Raw genomic sequence first — 18,486 nt, 5'->3', positions numbered from 1 at the left:
ATTAGCACTTTTGTCAGCAAAACTTTTGTCCGTGTGAAAAAACACCCCTCTGACTGACATAAGTTTCACTGACAAAAGTGCCAGTGTGGACAGTGCTATGCCGGCGGGAGAGCATCTCCCCCCAACACTGTCAATCAGTCAGAAGAGACAAGACTAGTTTAGCCTCTACCTGTAAGTTTGTCTTCTTATAAGAGGGAATCCATCAGTCCAGAAACTATTGTAAAGCTGCACCAAATGAAAGTTAAGGCACTCCCTTTTCCCTTTATGCCAAGAATGAATCTTGGCGGGAAAGCAAGCAATAAGTGAGCAGCTAAAGTACATTCCCAAAAAGGAGGTACTTTAGAAAGTTTTGTACTCTGCAGGATTGCAAACAAACAAACAAAAAAATACAGGGTCTCTGAATATCACCTGTATGCTCAACCTGGCGGGGGGGGGGCGGGAATGAAGCAGCGGGTGTGTACAGAGAGGACGCAAACAAGCCTCTTGCCTGACTGGGTCTGATTGTGCTTCAAAGCTATCAAAAGAAGAGAAATCCCATTGTTTGGAATGGCAAGATAGTATGTATAAAACAGTGGTCCCCAAACTGTGGGACGTGCCCCCCTAAAGGGGTGTGGAGGAACTTTGGGGAATGTGGGGAGGCCCAGGCCAGCTCTCCCCTCATGGGGGCTGGGGGGGGGTGCAGAAAGGGAGCGCCACCCAGCCCTTCTCTGCCCCCAGCTCTGCTCCTGGCCCCGGCCCTGACCACAGCCCCACTCCCAGTCCCAGCTGCAGCTCTGGCCCCAGCCCCAACCGTGGCCCCACTCCCAGCACTTAGCTCTGACTGCAGCCCCCAGCTCCTGGCCCCCATCGCGGCCACGCTCCCGGCCCTGGCTTCTAACTGCAACCCTGGCCACGGCTCCCCACTGCGTCTCTGGCCCCAGCCCTGGCTCCCAGTTGTGGCTCTGGCCCCAGCTGCCGATCACAGCTCTGGCCCTGCTCCCGGCCCCAGCTCCTGGGGGTCGTGAACCAGATAAGGGGGAAGGGGTACAAATGAAAAAGTTTAGGGACCACTGGGTATAGATCTGCTAGGATGCTTGTCCACCTACCCACTCTCTGCTCTTATGACCTGTGACATAGAAACATGCAGGCCTGTTACCTGTGTGTATTTTGATGGTAGATGGACTGGCAAGACTGTAAGCTTTTCAAACCATTTTGTTTATTCTGGAGTGTGCTAATGCAACTAAAACAGTAGGTAGCTGGAGCAGTTCTCTAATCTGTATCATGATATTGTTTCACAGCAAGTGCTGTGTAAGCAACTTGACCGGCAATCTCCCTGTCAAAGGCCAGTTCTGCACTACAAACTTTGGTTGATGCAAGTTATGCTGGCACAAAGCCACTCCAGTTCGTATATCATTCGTGCGCATGCATATTTGGTTCCTTGTGTCAGCACTGAACATACCCACCAGTAGTGCTTGTGTTGATGAACAGTGCAGTGCACCATGGGTAGGTATTCCAGTGTGCAACTCACCATCATCCGGTGCATTGGCTTTTGGGAAAATTTGACAATACATGGCAGGACAGAAAAGTCATGCTGGGGCGACTAGGAGCAAAGGGTAACATTCCCACCATGCAACTTTCTCCATCCCATAATGCCATCTATATCCATACCCATAATTTTCATGCTTTTTAAAAAAAAAGCCACAAAACTGCACAGCACTTCTCACTGTCTGCCATCTCTGACAGAAGCATGGAGCTCACACAGTCTACCCTATAGTTGTTGCAAACACAAGATGCATGATCCTCCAAATTTTGGAGTGCCACAAGAAGAACCACAGCATCAGGGAACATGACGATTTTGTGGATGACAAACTGCTGTGGGACATGGCAAAAACCAGTTCAAAGTTGTTGGTGACATTCATGGAGCAGCTGCACATGGTGGAGTGCTGCTTCTGGGACTGAGAAACAACTACTGACTGGTGGAATTGCACTGCAATGCAGATTTGGGATGTTGAGCAGTGGCTGCAGATCTTTTGGATATGAAAGGCCATATTCATGGATCTGTGTGCTGAGCTCGCCCCAGCCCTCCAATACAGAAACAACTGAATGAGCTGCACTGACAGTTGAGAAGCGAGTGGTGATTGCGCTATCGAAGCCTGAAACGTCAAATTGCTACTGGCCAATGGGAAATCATTTTGGAGTTGAAAAACACACTGGAGGGGCCTTTGTCATGCAAGTGTGCAGGGTCGTTAATCGTCTTCTACTATTATGGACTGTGACTCTCGGTAATGTGTAGGACATAGTGGATGGATTTTCAGCAATAGAGTTTCCAAACTGTGGTAGGGTGATAGACAGCATGCATATCCCTATTTTGGCACCAGTCCGCTCTGCCACGGAGTACAGCAACAAAAAGGGCTACTTTTTTATGGTTATGCAAGCACTGGTGGATCCCTGGGACATTTTATTGATACCAGTACGGGCTGGTCACGGAAGGTGCACGACATTCGTATCTTAAAGAATACAGGACTGTTCAGGCTGCAAGAAGGGGCATTCTCTCCCAACTGGTGGTACCATTGGTGATGTTGAAATGCCAATAGTGATCCTGGGGGATCCAGCCTACTCCTTGCTCCCCTGGCTCATGAAGCTCTACACCACCCACTTTGACACCACCAAAGAAAGATTCAACTACCAGCTCAGCAGGTGCAGAACAACAGTTCAGTGTGCTTTTGGTAGATTGAAAGGGAACTGGCATTGTTTACTCACAAGATTGGATCTCTGTGAGAAAAATATCCCAGTGGTTATAGCTGTCTGTAGTGTCCTGCATAATATCCATGAGGCAAATGTGGAAAAGTTGCCACAGGGGTGGAGAGCACAGGTGGAGCAGCTGTCTGCCAAGTTTGATCAAACAGACACAAGGGCTATTAGATGAGCTTAATATGGAGCTATGTGGCTAAGGGAGGCCCACGATGTCTTTTTACAGTAAACTAGGAGACTTGATTAAGAAGGAAAAGCAGATGAAAAGACAGGTTTGTAATCAATGGAAGCAGAAGAAGAAAGGATTTTGAAAAGGGATTTTACCAAAGTCTTGGATGTGGATTATCTTCTATGAATTGGGAAGACTCTTCAATCCCGACCTCCTCAATCAATGCTCGACTGTCTCGCAGTGATCGGATCTCAAAGTTAATTATATATTCTTTGTTAGGATGTTCAGGATTCTAAAAGAATGAAGTAAAAGACCAAATTTTAATCAATGCCATTACCACCCCTTAGAAACTGCTATTGTGCAAATCATGTTACATAGGCACTAAGTTTTCGTAAAACAGAAATTAAATTACACTTACTTTCAATATTTCATCCAAAAGAACAGATTTAATTTCTAAATCTTCAAAGTTGCAAATATATCCAGAAGTCTGAATGGGTTCCTTAAAATAAATATGGTTAAAAGATAATGAACAACTTTACATAAATCTGATAAAAGTTTCATATTGTTTGCAGTGTTGTTGTAGCCGCATTGGTCCAAGGATATTAGAGAGACAAAGTGAGTGAGATAATATCTTTTACAGGACCAACTTCTGTTTGTGAAAGAGACAAGCGTTCCAACTTCTGCAGAGCTCTTCTTCGGGTCTGGGAATGATACTCAGGCTATGTCTACTCTAGTATTACAGCAGAACAGCTGCAGCACTGCAGTTGTTCTGCTGTAGCACTTCAGTGTAGACTCTTATTACAGCAACAAAACGTGTTCTTCCAACACTGTATTAAATCCACCTCCCTGAGAGGCAGTAACTAGGTTGATGGAAGAATTCCTCCATTGACCTACTGCTGTCTACACTGTGACTTAGGTTGGCTTAACTACGTTTCTCAGGGGTACGGATGTTTTGCGTCTGTCAGCGACATAGTGTAGACCCACCCTAAGAGTCACAGCTAAATACAAGATGGAACCAATTGTTTAGCATAACAAGTTAACATGTTGTAAGGTACTGCTCCAGGTGAAGTTAGCAGTTAACGCCTCTACAGTCATAGGACAAGAAGGGTTAGTGGCCAAAAATCCAGTGTCTTTATTGAGTCCCTGATTTTTTGTGTCTAAGGGCTGATCTACACAGAAAACTTACAACGGCAGAGCTTCATCTCTCAGGAGTGTGAAAAATCCACACCTCTAAGAGACGTAGCTATGCTGACGTAACCCCCTGGTGTGGACAGTGCTAGGTCAACAGAAGAATCCTCTCTCGGGGAGGTGGAGTTACTACAGTGACGTAAGAACCCTTTCTGTCACTGTAGTGTCTACACTAGAAATGCTAAAGCAGCACAGCTGTAGCGCTCAAGCTGTTCTGCTATAGCATTTCTAGCGTAAAACATAGCCTAACAAGGTTTCCTTTGGAAGGTTTCCTTTGAGGATAAGGACTGAGACGTGGGCGAACACTTTTCAGAAAATCATCACTTCATAACTGACCTCTCAGTCCTCACCCTTAAAGGAAACCTACACAACACCTTCAAAAAATGAGCCTGGCAGCTTAAATTCATAACTTTGCTACACACTAGAAATCATGGACTTGGTAAAGACACTGGATGAATGGCTCTTTACAACATTCTATAACCCATCAACCCTCCTTTGTCCTAGTGACACTCTGAGTATCTTGCCAGACCCGAAGAAGAGCTCTGTGTAAGCTCAAAAGCTTGTCTCTTTCACCAATTGAAGTTGGTCCAATAAAAGATATTACCTCATCCACATTGGCTCTCTCATAGTTTAATATATGTAAACAGACTTCCTTCTTCCCCAAATTAAATTTTAATGACATTTCTTATGAGAAACAGATGCACAATAGAATAACCAGTCTTACATATAGATGTACAGCAATGGTCACCAACCGGTCGATTGTAATCTCCGGTTGCGCAGCGGGGCTGCTGCTAAGTCAGGCTCCCTGCCTGCCCCAGCCCGGAGAGCGGGTAGGCAGGGGTCTCTGTGCGCTGCTCCTGCCTGCAAGCACTGCCCACGCAGCTCCCATTGGCTGGGAATGGGAGCTGCGGGGGCAGTGCCTGAAGAGAGGGGCAGCACGCAGACTCGGACTCACATGCTTCCCCACCTCCCTCAGGGGCTGCAGGGGTGTGTTGGCCCCTTCCGGGAGCAGCGTGGGGCCTGGGCAAGCAGGGAGCCTGACTTAGTCTTGCTGCACTGCACGAGGTAAGTGCTGCCTGGCGGGAGACCGCACCCCAACCCCTAGCCCTGAACTGCCTCCCAAAGCCAGCATCCCAAATCCCCTCCTGCACCCCAAGTCCCTGCCCCAACCCTAAGCTCCCTCCCAGAGACAGCACCCCATACCCCCTCCTGCACCCCATACCTCCTCCTTCACCCCAAACCCTTGGCCCATCCTGACCCCCTCCCAGAGCCGGCACAACGAACCGCCTCCTGCACCCCAAACCCCCTCCTGCCCCCACCTTGACCCCCCTCCCAGAGCCAGCACCCCATACCCCCTCCTGCACCCCAACACTCTGCCCCAGCCTAGAGCCCCCTCCTGAACCCAAACTCCCTCCCAGAGCTTGCACCCCTCACCGCCTCCTGTACCCCAACCACCTACCCCAGGCTCAGCCTGAGCCCCCCCCAAACTGCGAACCCCTTGGCGCCAGCCGAGAGCCCGCACCCCCCCCAAACCCCTGCCCAGCCTAGTAAAAGTGAGTAAGGATGGGGGAGAGCGAGCAATGGAGAGAGGGGGGATGGAGTGAGCAGCGTGGGGCTTTGGGGAAGGGGTGGGGTTGTCCTTAAATTCAAAAAGTGATCTTGGGCATAAAGAGGTTGGAGACCACTGATGTACAGACAATTAAAATCTATATATTATTTAGGACAAACATGTTTTTCTATATCTAGATTATAACAAAAAAAGTCAGATGTGGATTTAACTCTCCATGTTTTATCATTAATTTCCACTAAAATCCTAGCCATGATGATATCTAAAATAAATATCGATAAGCACTATTTTTTGTAATCTCATAAAAGCAGAATATAAGTAAAATCAGATGTTCCTTTTTATTTTTCTAATATATCTGGAGTTTGGTCATTTATTTTTTGTAAGCAGCACTTACACAATAGAGCTAGCTGGTTTTTGAGACTTCCAGATATAGGCCCTGAGATTCAGCAAGGTATTTAAATACCTGCTTAACTTTAAGTTTGTAAGAAGTCCTACTAGTCACAGAATTCCAAATGTACAATATGGAATACACTGTAAGTGACTCATTTTCTTATGCGGATTGTTTTACCTCAGGATCCAAGTTTCTGAAAACATACATTCTTGTTTTCTCCATCATAGCAAATAAATCTGGATTATCTTTGGCCCATTTCATATCCCAGACATCTTTGCGCTCCAACTTCAGCTGCTCGCCTACGACTTGCTGTCCTGTACTATCTGTTACCCGTGTATCCAAGTCAAAGAAAGTCAGAACTCCAGAAAGGTCTATGATAGCAAGACGACTAACAGAAAATGGTGGGGGGGAGGTGAAATGAAACAGCTGATTAGTACTATTCAAATCTGTAAATTTACAATAATTCTGCAACAGACAGATTAAACTAGATGCTGGAGGCCTGATTCTGCTCTCTCAGTAATTTTACACCAGTGTAATTCCACTGATTTCAATGCAGCTACACCTGACTTATACCAGTGTGAGAAAAGAGTAAGGCCACAGGGTGGAAAGAATGAAATAAAGACATACACAGTTCCAAATGGCAGACATTCATCTACACATCTAGGGCCTACTCCTGCAAGGCACCGAATGCATTCAAATCCCATTCAATGTGTATGGGGGCACTCAGTACTTTACAGGAGCTCAGCAAATTGTTAAATCTGACCCAGTTGACTTCGTAATTGCCATACCAGTAAGATGCATCATGTATTACACCCAAAACCAAATGTCATACATCTTACAATAAACATTAACTAGCAAATATAATGAAATATTCCATTGCAGTAAAAAAGGTTCACACATCTCTGCATAACTGGAAATCATCAACATTTCTTAAAGTTTTTGACAAAAACTTTAAAAAATTATATTTTAACTGTATTTTAAACAATTGCGGAGATTAACTGGATTATCCTTCAAGATATTAGCTTGACAATCCTAAAGAATTTCCTGTATAAGAAAAAAGAGGAGGTCCCATGTGTGGTGAAGTTTCACACTAGAAGATTAAAACAACCAGTTTTGAAAAGCATAGCTTCCGACTATAACTTCTGCATCTTTAACATAAAAAGAGTAAAATGAGAAAATCACCACATATCATCTGTCAATCATGTGCTAATAATTCCTATTAATCGGAATGGGAAGTATGTATGTGTATCAGTGGGAGAGGAGAGCCAATCAGGATACAAGAACACCAATGTTAATGAACAATAACATTGTTAGTGAAATAAAAACATTTGGCACATAAATAGCACTTTTCATCCATGTATCTTCAAGTGCTTTACAAAGGGGAGTTAGAATTATTATTCCCATTTTAGAGATGGGGAGAAAGAAGTACAGAGAAATTAAGTAGTAGCACAAGGTCACATTGGAAGCCAATGAGAAGCAAGTAATAGAAGCCAGGTTTCAAATCCCAATCCAGTGTCCTACCCATTGGACTATACTGCCTCCTAGATTAAATAATATATTTTAAACCCATGAAATAAGTCCCAAATAAACCATTCCAATCAATTAGAATATTATTTTAAAATCAAGTGGCTATGTTAGAACCAGATCTATGACTTACCTGGAGTTGCAATTCAAAGACATTTGATAGGCCCGACAGTTCAGGACATACTTCTGAACTAATCCAACGTTAGGAAGACTGTATCTCTGAATGGTGCCAGATTCACGCCCCTAGAAAAAAGGAGATTTTGCATATTGAGGCAGCCTATATAATTTGCCTAATATTAAACTGTTTAACAAACATTGCCTAATATTAAACTATTTAACTTTCTTTATAAGCTGTCCTAAGACTAAGATTTGTTGGATGAAGAACAAACCAGAAGGAACACAGAGAGGGAACAGCAACACAACATTAAACAAAAAGACAGTTACCCTTTTTCATAACTGGTATTCTTTGAAATGCGTTGCTCAGGTCCATTCCATTCTAGGTGTGTGTGTTCGCCACATGCACCAGTGCCAGAAGTTTTCCCCTCAGTGGTATCTGTAGGGAACTGGCTCTGGCGCCCTCTAGAGTGGCGCACATATGCCACGGTATAAGGGGCACTGCCAGCTTCCCTCACCCTCAGTTCGTTCTTGCCAGGAATCTGACAGTGGGGAAGGAGGGCAGGTCATGGAATGGACATGAGCAACATATCTCGAAGAACACCAGTTACGGAAAAGGTAACTGTCTTTTCTTCTTCGAGTGCTTGCTCATGTCCATTCCATTCTAGGTGACTCCCAAGCAGTACCTCGAGAAGCAGGTAGTTCATGGACAGGTAGACTGTTTCACAGCCCTGCCGAACCCAGCGTCATCTCTGGCCTGCTGGATGATGGCATAATGTGTGGTAAACGTGTACACTGAAGACCACGTTGTAGCCCTGCAGATGTCCTGGAGAGAGACATGGGTTAGGAAGGCTGCCAAGGACGCTTGGGCTCTGGTTGAGAGGGTTTTCACAATCGATGGCAGCTGGGCCTGAGTCAGCTCATAGTAGGTACAGATGCAAGAGGTAATCCAGTCTGAGATCCTCTGAGAGCACACAGGAAGGCCTTTCATTCTTTCTGCTGTTGCTATAAAAAGCTGAGTCGATCTGCCGAACAGTTTGGTGTGCTCCAGATAGAAAGCCAGCGCATATCAAATATCCAACACGTGTAGCTGCCTCTCCTCGCTAGAGAAGTGTGGCTTGGGATAGAACACTGGGAGGAAAATGTCCTGGTTGACATGGAAGAAGGACACCACCTGGGGCAGAAAGGCCGGATGGGGCAACATTGGTACCTTGTTTTTGTAAAGGACAATATATGGTGGCTCCGACGTGAAGGCCCTCAGTTCGGAGACTCTCCTCGCTGAGGTAATGGCCACCAGAAAAGCCACCTTCCACGAGAGATGAGAAAGGAAGCAGAAGGCCAAATGCTCAAAGGGAGGGCCAGTGAGCCTCGAGAGGACCAGGCTGAGATCCCATTGAGGAATTGGGTCTCTGATTGGTGGGACGAGCCTTTCCAGGTCCTTCAGAAACCTGATCGTCATGTCATGTGAAAACATCGACCGACCTTGAACATGCTGATATGGCCTACAAGTGGACCTTGATGGAGAAGAAAGTGAGGCCCTGATTCTTCAACTGGCAGGTAATCCAGGATGGATTGGAGAAACAACTGGGTTGGACAGATACCCCGCTCCGCCGCCCAGCAGAAGAATTGCTTCCATTTAGCCAGTTACGTAGCTCTAGTGAGGGCTTCCCACTTTCCGAGAGAATTTGCTGCACCTGACTGGAGCAGGCCCGCTCCTCTGGGTTTAGCCATGCAGCAGACAAGCTGTAAGGTGAAGCGGAGCGAGGTTCTGGTGCAGGAGCTGACCGTGATCCTGGAACAGGAGATCCGGGCAGTGGCCACGGCTAGATCCATGAGCGTGCCGTACCAGTGTTGGTGAGGCCATGCCAGGGCGACCATGATGACATGAGCCTTGTCCCTCTTGATCTTTGACAGAACTCAACCATCCCAGAGTCGGTTACCCCAGGGATCGGTGGGAAAGCATACAGCAGATCCCTCGCCCATGACAGGAGAAACACGTCTGAAAGGGTGCTCTCACCTAGACCCTGCAGTGAGCAGAAATGAAGACATTTCTTGTTCTGTTTGGTGGCAAACAGGTCCACTCGGGGAGCTCACCACCTGTGGAAAATCATCCGGGCAACCTTGGGATGGAGCTCCCACTTGTGATGAGAGCAAAAGGACCTGCTGAGGTGGTCCACCAGTGTGTTAACATTAGGGAGATACGCTGTCTCCATGTGGATTCTGTGCTGGATACGGAAATCCCACAGACGGATGACTTCCTAACAAAGAGCCAATGATCACCCTCCCCCCTGTCTGTTCACACAGAACATGGAGGCCATGTTGTATGTCAGGACTCGCACCACTTGACCCGACAACTGGGGAAGGAAGTCCCTAGCTTGCAGGATGGCCTCAAGCTCTTTGACGTTTATGTGCACCGCACGCTCCTGCAGGGACCAAGTTCCCTGGGTCCACATTGTCTTGAGATGTACCCACCATCCAAGGTCTGAGGCATCCGATATCAGTGAGACCTCGGGCCGAGGATTCGCAAATAGCACTCTGGCCATTACCCCCTTTCGGTTGGACCACCACTTTAGGGAGCGGAGTACACTGCACGGGATCATGACAACCTTGTGCAGGTGATCTCTGGATGGGGAGTAGGCCGTTGCCAGCCACACCTGGAGGGGACACATTTTGAGCCTTGGGTGGCGGACCACATAGGTGCATGCTGCCTTGTGGCCTAGAAGCCTGAGACAGACTCTGGCTGTTGTGATTGGGTGCACGAAGAGGTTGGCAGTTAGCTTTGACATTGAGTCGAACCTGTCCTGTGGTAGAAACGCCCTGGAGTCAGTAGTCTAGCACCACACTGATTAATTCTATCCTATGGACTGGGACTAATGTTGACTTTTGCTCATTTATCAACAGGCCCAGAACTCAGCACGAGTCCTGCAGCACTTTGACATGGTGTAGGACTTGAGATCTGGAGCAGCCCTTGACGAGCAAGTCGTCAAGGTACAGGTAGATCTGGATACCCCGACGTCTGAGGTAAGCGGCCACCACCGACATGAATTTGGTGAACACCCTTGCACTGTTGTAAGGCCAACGGGAAGCACCGTAAACTGGTAGCTAGCAGTCCCCACCAGGAAACAGAGAAAACATGTGTGCACTTGGAATACTGATATATGAAAATAGACGTCCTTCAAATTGAGGGCGGCATACCAGTCTCCCGGATCCAGGAAAAGGATGATGGAGGCCAGGGAGACCATGCGCAACTTCAATTTGTTGAGATATCTTTTGAGGTCCCGCAGGTCCAGATTGGGTGGAGACCACCTTTGACCTTTGGAATGAGAAAATACCAGGAATAGAACCCTTTTTCCCTTCGATGGGCAGGGACTTCCTCCACAACCCCGACTTGCAGAAGGGCCTGTACCTCCTGTCTGAGCAGCTGCTCGTGAGAAGGGTCCCTAAAGAGGGATGGGGAAGAGGGGTGCGAGGGAGGGGTAGAAATAAACTGCAGGGTGTACCCTATTGCACAGTGCTGAGGACCCACCAGTCCGTAGTTATTGCGGCCCAAGCGGGGAGGAAAAAAGAACCACTTAAGCAACTATTTATACACTACGCAGAAGAAAACCACTAGGTGACACAACGCTTGCCGAGGCAAGGAGCAGTGATTATTATGAGACAGACCTCTTGGAAAGCAATATAATACTTCATTTTCCTTTGCCAATGCTCATGTACTACTTTTGTAAATAGATGATAAAAGATCTAGGGCATCATATGAATAGCGACTTATGACAAAGGCTGATTGTCAAAAGTGAAAACTATCCTAGCAAGAATGAGCCCATACTCAGAGGTCTTGGATCCAATACAGAGGACACTAAAAAGGTCAAAACGAGACAGATTAATCCACCATGAGATTTTTTCCAGTGTCCAGTGACACTTCAGTTTTGAAAAGTTTAAAGACAAAAATATAGGACCACATTTTCAGCCAGACTCAACCCAGCCTTCAGTCTTGCACATGCAGTGAAGTATTTGCACGTACAAATGCAAAATTACAAGTACAACATGAGATGCTACTTTCTGAAAATGTGTCCATTTATTTTAAAAAAATTTCTAGGTGAAAACTGTCCAAAAACAAAGTTTTCAAAAGATGACGTGAGCCTCTGCATTCCAGCATAGTTTATATAGAATATTGTTTTATTTACGTTATATCTTGTGAGGCTGAACAAAATGATAAATTTGAGCTCAGAGCCTTTAAAAAAAAAAAAAAAAAAGCCACAACATCACCATTTTGCCAGTCTGGCAATGTATAAATACATCATAATATTTCATACACAATTCTATTGGAGCGCATAGGCTCATTTGCCTTTGGCAATGAATCAGCATGTTTTTTCAACCCTGTGCATACATGCTTGAAGCATAGCTGGTGGGCAAAGTGAGAAGACATGTGTTCTTTACATGGTATAAAACACATGCATGTGAGAAACTGTGTGTTCAGTGTCCCATCAATTTTACTTACATTGTGTCAGTGATGTCAAATTCACTCTACAGTGAGGCCAAAAGACACTTTTCATTTCTGGTTCACAAGCCAGGTTTACGAAGTTGGAGCTAAACTTGCTGTCTTTCCTCATATGCGTGGCCTCAATATAAATCAATGGCACTACAGTATTCATGTGAGTAATGCAAGAAGGATTTGATCATGGGATAGTAACTCAGTTCAGAAAAAGTTTCAGATGTTTGAATACTTATTCAAATCCTTGTGAAGGTTTCTTCCAACTTTACTTGTGACTGCCCAAGGTCAGCTTATTTAAACTATGCCACTTACCACAATTAGTGTCTTATCAGATGCGGTTATTGCACAGATTGGATCCCTTGTTCCCTGAAAGCATATAAATGCCACCAGAATACTAGTTTTAATCACCTCGGTAAGAATTCATTGTCAAAGAACAGTAGCAGAGCAACAATACAATTAACTGCAAACTAGAAGACCAAAAGCTGGGAATGGATTTGTGTTTTTGCCACTGAGGAAAGGCAAAATGCATCAGAGATACTCCCTAAAAAGAGATTGGTTCAGATCAATAATTTAAACTTATTTGAAACTACCAGGAAGATTTTCAGTTTACCTGGAATTAATTTACTGACTTTATGAAACACTGTTCTTACTCCAAACATCCCTTAAATAGTATAATAAAAAATTATGAGGGAGGTTCTCCCATGTGTAGTCCTATTTGAAGGATTCATACAAAAATCTTGGTAGGAGGCAATACGGCTGGAAGTAGTATTATCTCCCTGTGATACTATTTCCTGCAACATCCTGAATGAACTTTATTGAATTAAGCTTAACATCTTTGAAGTTCACTGTATTAAAAATGCAAACATTTATGTGCTATTGTGAGACTGTATGGAACTTCTTTACAGGAAGACAAGATTAATGCAATCTCTGGAAGGAAACTCTTGACCAAAGATCCTTGAAATGTATAAAGGGTGAACTAAACATTTTAGGAGCGTGCTTGTTCTAAGCTGAAGCTGCGATGAACTTTTGACCACTAAGGAATCACACTGGGCGGGGGATGGAAGGACTGCATCCTGACAGAACCGTGTTAGGGTTGAGGTTAATTCTAATAAGCTTATTAGTATGCATGTTGGTTCTTTATTGTTTTTAATATGTTTTCGCTGTAATGTTTTTTACCTTAAGAGTAAAGTAGGCTTGCAGAGGAAGTGCTGTGTGATAGCTTATATCTGTAGTAATTACACTTGTTAACCACCTCTGAAGAGAAAGCAAGCAGGCATCCCTGGGCAACCCGCCTGTGCTGGGAATCACAGTGAAAGCAGGGAACTGTGCAGCCTGGAAATATCCCAGTCGGAAGGGAGAGAGATGTGTGTTTCCACCCAGAAAAGCAATGGCTGGGGAGATGGAAGCCGAGAGTGGGTGCCCTTGCTGGGCCAGAGGGGACATACAGGTGCAGTTGCACTGAACTGTGACACTCTCCCTGGGTTCCCTCCACTGCTACTGAGCAATTGAAGGAAGACCAAGCCAATGGCAGTGAGACTCCCTTCCCCTGTGTTTTGGTATGTCTAAACTGGACACACTTCTTACGTTCATCAACGCTGCATAGATTATAGCCTATGTTTAAATATATGTGGGGTAAGAGGGGAGGCAGGGGATAAGCAGGGCAGCATCCATTTCCACAGAGGAGATCTGAGATTCATAGAGGTGGAAAAGGGCATGTCCTCTAAACTCCATGGCCTCAAGTCCCTCCCACCAAAATCATAATTCCAGGAAGTTCTACAAGGTTTGTTTCTCTGAAATTTTCTTTACACCTTCCCCTTCTCGAGTTTTTCCCCATAGGAGGCAATGACTTGGTCCTTTTATCCTTTGTTTTGGTCACAGAATGCCTAGTTATGAAACTAGTATGAGCTGTTGCTCTAGCTTAACAGTTAGACTGCTCTATTTTCATGCCACACTGAGGTACAGAAAACACACTTAGTTTTAATAACAAAATGTAATGCATTACTTCAGTAGTCAGTATTTGGTTGTGTCACATTACACTGTTTTGTAATATTATTTATGGTGCCCTGAAGGTGCCTTTATTTGTATTTCAGAGTGTCTCATTTACTGTTCATTCAGGATAGTAGTATTGAGCTTCACTACTTACTCCTCTGCCCTGGAAGTAGAGCTTTCCATTCAATGTGCCATGGCAGAAAGGCTCTCAGTGCACCATATTCATTTAATAAATAAAACTATTTCCACAAATCAGATTCTCCAGTCTACTTTAAATTCTCATTAGTGGCTGAACTGTACGTGATATCTCTATGAAGAGAACACTCTCACCGTTTTACAAAATCCAGTGATTTTGCCCTATGAGAAAATAGCAGCATTTCTGTGTTTTATTTGCAAGTCAATAAATAATATTTCTCTTTTATTTAAAACACAGCTACTTTCAATTTAAAATGTTTTAAAATGTGTGTTGCTTTGCTTTAGTAAGAGACAAATCTCAGCTATTTTATTTGTTCATGTCAATTCAAAATTTCATCTGTATTCTATATTTGGTCTACTAAGTAACTTCACCTGTCTTCCTTTATAACTTCTTTTCCCTGCAGTCTAACAAGCCACAGGTGAACTGCTCTGGCAGCTTGCCTATTGTAAATCTACAAGAAAGCAGCTCAGAGGGGATTACCAAGCAGCCACAGGGTTCAGCTGATCTGGGAAGAAACTATCAAGCATCACTCGTAAACAGTGATGCTTATTATGACCCTGAACTATGGGAAATATAGTAGTAATAGTACTAATAATAGCTCCCAAATTTACTGAAGAAATAAGATGACACAATCCCTGATCTGAACAGCCTACAACTGTAGTTTTAGACATGATGAAACAAGTAAGGGTAATAAAAGGTGAAGGAGGGAGAACAGGGATGAGGAAGAACACAAGCACTATACAAAGATCTCAAGGTTATTCGGCATAAGCATGTGTACATCTAGATAGAGCAGTTAAAAGAGCAGCTGGCAAATTTTTGAATTCTTGAGGTCTCATGGGCATCGTGTTTGTTTTCTTTCTTTCTAACTCTCTAGGGCAGGGACCATGCCTTTTCTATGTTCTGTAAAATTCATGGTACTGTATTAACATATGATGATAATAAGCAGTAGAAAGAGAGGAAAAACACACGTGCAGGAGATGGGAATACAAGAAAGTTCAAACAAAATGGCTACACACGTTTTAAAATGTATTAATCTGAACAGAGTAATGCTCACAATTATTAAGTAAGCAATGACAGTATAATATACTGGTTAAAAGGGTCACTTACTTGAATGGCCTTGCTGTAATCAAGCACTCCATCTGCAGCTCCAGAAGGGATATCATCAATGTGATAAATCCTATACAAAAGAGTAGGGTTTCAAAGGAGAAGAGATCAGTTTGGGTGAAAAACAAGTATCTGCAATCTTGAAAAAAAGTGCATCAATTTGGGGAAAGATTAAAAGTAAGCTAGTTTTTAAGCTCTGGCAGTGTCCCTTTAAAAAAGACAAGGTGGGTGAGGTAATATCTTTTAGTCCCTTTAAGTCAATTCAAAGCAGAGTTATTATTATTGTTCTACATACAGTACCAAAGATTAACATGGAAATGTGGGAAAAGAGGATGCTGTGGAGACAATGATAGTATCTATGTGGAAGGAGGATGGAGTGCAGTGAAGAAAAAAAAAATCACACCAAGGTTGGGAGGAAGAATAGTGAAGCTATTGCCAATGATGGAGACAGAAGCAGGAAGGAAACATTTTGGAAGAAAGATGAGGAGTGTAGCTTTTGACATGTTGAGTTTGGCAGGCCAGACAGGAGTAAAGGTGAAAGATACAGTCTGAGATGTGAGTTTGTTTACAGTGAGACAGGTCAGGGAAGAGGCGAAACGTAACTGTTGATAGTGGGGGGGGGGGGCACAATTTAAAGGTTCGGAGGGTGGCATGTAACCGCCTCATGCGTCACCTCTGGATCTAGAGCAGAGATTTTCAAAGTGTGGGGCTTGCACCCCTGGAGGAGACACAGAGGAACATTCGGGGGGTGGGGCAAACAGCAATGCCAAGCAGCGTGGGCCGGGGGCACCAGGCTGTTGTTAATGAAAGGTGGGGCAAGCCCCACTGCTGTGAGAGGGGAGCAGTTTCCCACGGGGCAGAACCCCTGCTATAGGAGTGGGAGAGCAACCTCTGCCTTGGAAACATGCCCAAGGCATGGTGGTCTGCAAAGCAGGCAGCAGGAAATGCTGGGACTCCAGCAGCAGGGAAGGAGAAGCAGCCCCATGTAGCAGGGCTGGGGGACGGGAGAAAGACTCAGCCCACATCCAGTCACCCCACTGCTTCCTCCCTCCCCATGCTGCACAGATCCATGGTGAGTGCCGCTGCCAGGGGGAGCCGCTGCTTCCTCACTGCTGGGCATCCCGAGGCCTTGCCCACTCTCACTGCTCTGTGGAGCAGAGTCTGCAGTGGCCCCTCTGGATGGGTCCCCTCAGAACATTTAGCTGTTGGCAGAAAACTGGGGGGGGAGGGGTGTCACATGACCCTCCCCCATGCGTTGCCTCTGGGTCAGGGGTAGAGAGGTAGCTGTGGATGTCATCAACAGGGAAACAGTCATGGGAGTGGATAAGCTTGCCTAGGCATAGTGTGTATAAAGAAGAAAAGAAGCCAAAGACAGAGCTCAGAGTGGGAGAGGACAAAGGAGCCACCAAAGGAGACATTGAACAGGAGGTCACAGAGGCAGGAGGAGACTGTGAAAATGCTCTAACCAAAAGTAGTTCTGGATAATGACTATGCATTTGTTTAAAAACTATTCTTGTTCATTTACTTAGATAGGTTTATGAGTCAGCAAACTGAAGTCATAAAAATGATGAGAGGAGAGGAGTTGATATTTCCAGGAAGGCTCTCTTAACAATCATGTTGTGCTAAAGCAAAAAAATACAAAAACTGAGACAAACCTCTCTCTGCCTTCTTTTCTAGTCCGTGCTACCTGATTAATTTCCATTGCTGTGAGCTTCTTGGCAACACGGTATTGCCAGATATAAAATGCTTCTTTTGAAGCTGCTATCACATGGGTTTTGGTCATTGTAACAAATAATGGTCCTGTAATACAACCCAAACAGTAATACAATTAGAATGGCAAATTAAAACATGGACCAAATTCATCAAATGGAAACAAGTGAAATTTTGCTCAAGTGGACAGAATTGCATCTCTAGTCCAATGGAAAAAATAGCTAAAGAATATATTTCATTCATTACTGAGTTACTTCACTGTAGCTGTACATACACAGGCAAAAGAAGTGTGTTTTTCAATCACGTGAGCTCAATCAAGTTAGCTTAAATCAACTGAATCTCCCCTACCACTTCTTAATACCTGTGCACACACAGTTTAACACATAAAATCTTGCACTCAGGGACACTCAGGAAAGCTAATCCAAATGAATTTTTAAAGTGGATTAGGTAAACCTCATTAAACCTCTGTGAGGACACACTTATTGTGTGTCTTTAATTCAGTTTAGTTTAGTTTAATTCACTTTGGAAATGTATTAAATTGTATTACAGTCACTTTAATTCTGAAAAAGAGTGTCCACGGAGGAGTTTAATGTGGTTCGACTAACTGAATGGATGAACTATCAAGCTACAGATCAGTAAGGAGATTCTAGGGACATCAAGCAAAGCTCTAATGATGTGTATGCAATAAAATCAATATTCTCATCTTGATTTAGGATTAACTATTTGTATTATATATTCAACCCTACCTATTTTTATATATATAAGTCAAGAAAACATTTGAAGTCGCAAATAGCATTGCCCAAAGAAGATAAAGCACTATGCAGGATTCCTTGACTGCAACTAGGTGAAAACAATTAGAATTTTGAGCAAAACACAAACTTGAAAGTGCTGTACGTATGACAGTCTTGTCTTAATTAATTATGAAAGGGCCAAATCCTGAAATCCTCCTTCATTAATGTGGACTTTATGATTTGACCTGAGGAAAATATACATTTTGTCTTACTTTAAAATTTACAGCCAACAGGACTTTAAATGGAAATTAAAAGGAACAGCCACAAGGGTGAAATGCTTGCAAACTGCATGGAGACTATTTAAAAATATCATAACAGAGGCTCAAACTAAATGTATACCCCAAATTAAAAACAAATAAACAGTAAGAGGACCAAAAAAGCCACCCTGGATAAGCAGCAGAGTAAGAGAGGTGGTTAGAGGCAAAAAGGCATCCTTTAAAAACTGGAAGTCAAGTCCTAGTGAGGAAAATAGAAAGGAGCATAAACACTGGCAAATCAAGTGTAAAAATATAATAAGGCAGGCC

General features: G+C 44.2%; 1 protein-coding gene across 6 annotated transcripts in view; it reads right to left on the bottom strand.

The window, feature by feature from the left end:
- Positions 1-18,486, bottom strand: part of WDR35 (WD repeat domain 35) — a 79,593-nt gene that overhangs the window by 15,390 nt on the left and 45,717 nt on the right. For 5 of the 6 annotated variants that reach the window (XM_073335942.2, XM_073335947.2, XM_073335943.2 and 2 more), the window contains 7 exons: positions 17,117-17,261; positions 15,465-15,534; positions 12,485-12,538; positions 7,703-7,812; positions 6,223-6,433; positions 3,318-3,398; positions 3,055-3,191 (listed from right to left, as the gene is read on the bottom strand). In XM_073335942.2, the coding sequence (XP_073192043.1) occupies positions 3,055-3,191; positions 3,318-3,398; positions 6,223-6,433; positions 7,703-7,812; positions 12,485-12,538; positions 15,465-15,534; positions 17,117-17,261 (808 nt within the window). The remainder of the gene's footprint in view (positions 1-3,054; positions 3,192-3,317; positions 3,399-6,222; positions 6,434-7,702; positions 7,813-12,484; positions 12,539-15,464; positions 15,535-17,116; positions 17,262-18,486) is intronic. The other variant, XM_073335944.2, reaches the window with a different exon arrangement.

Source organism: Lepidochelys kempii, chromosome 3 (assembly GCF_965140285.1).
Source record: "Lepidochelys kempii isolate rLepKem1 chromosome 3, rLepKem1.hap1, whole genome shotgun sequence".
Classification (NCBI taxonomy): domain Eukaryota; kingdom Metazoa; phylum Chordata; order Testudines; family Cheloniidae; genus Lepidochelys; species Lepidochelys kempii.
This window is presented reverse-complemented; position numbering and strand designations above follow the sequence as displayed.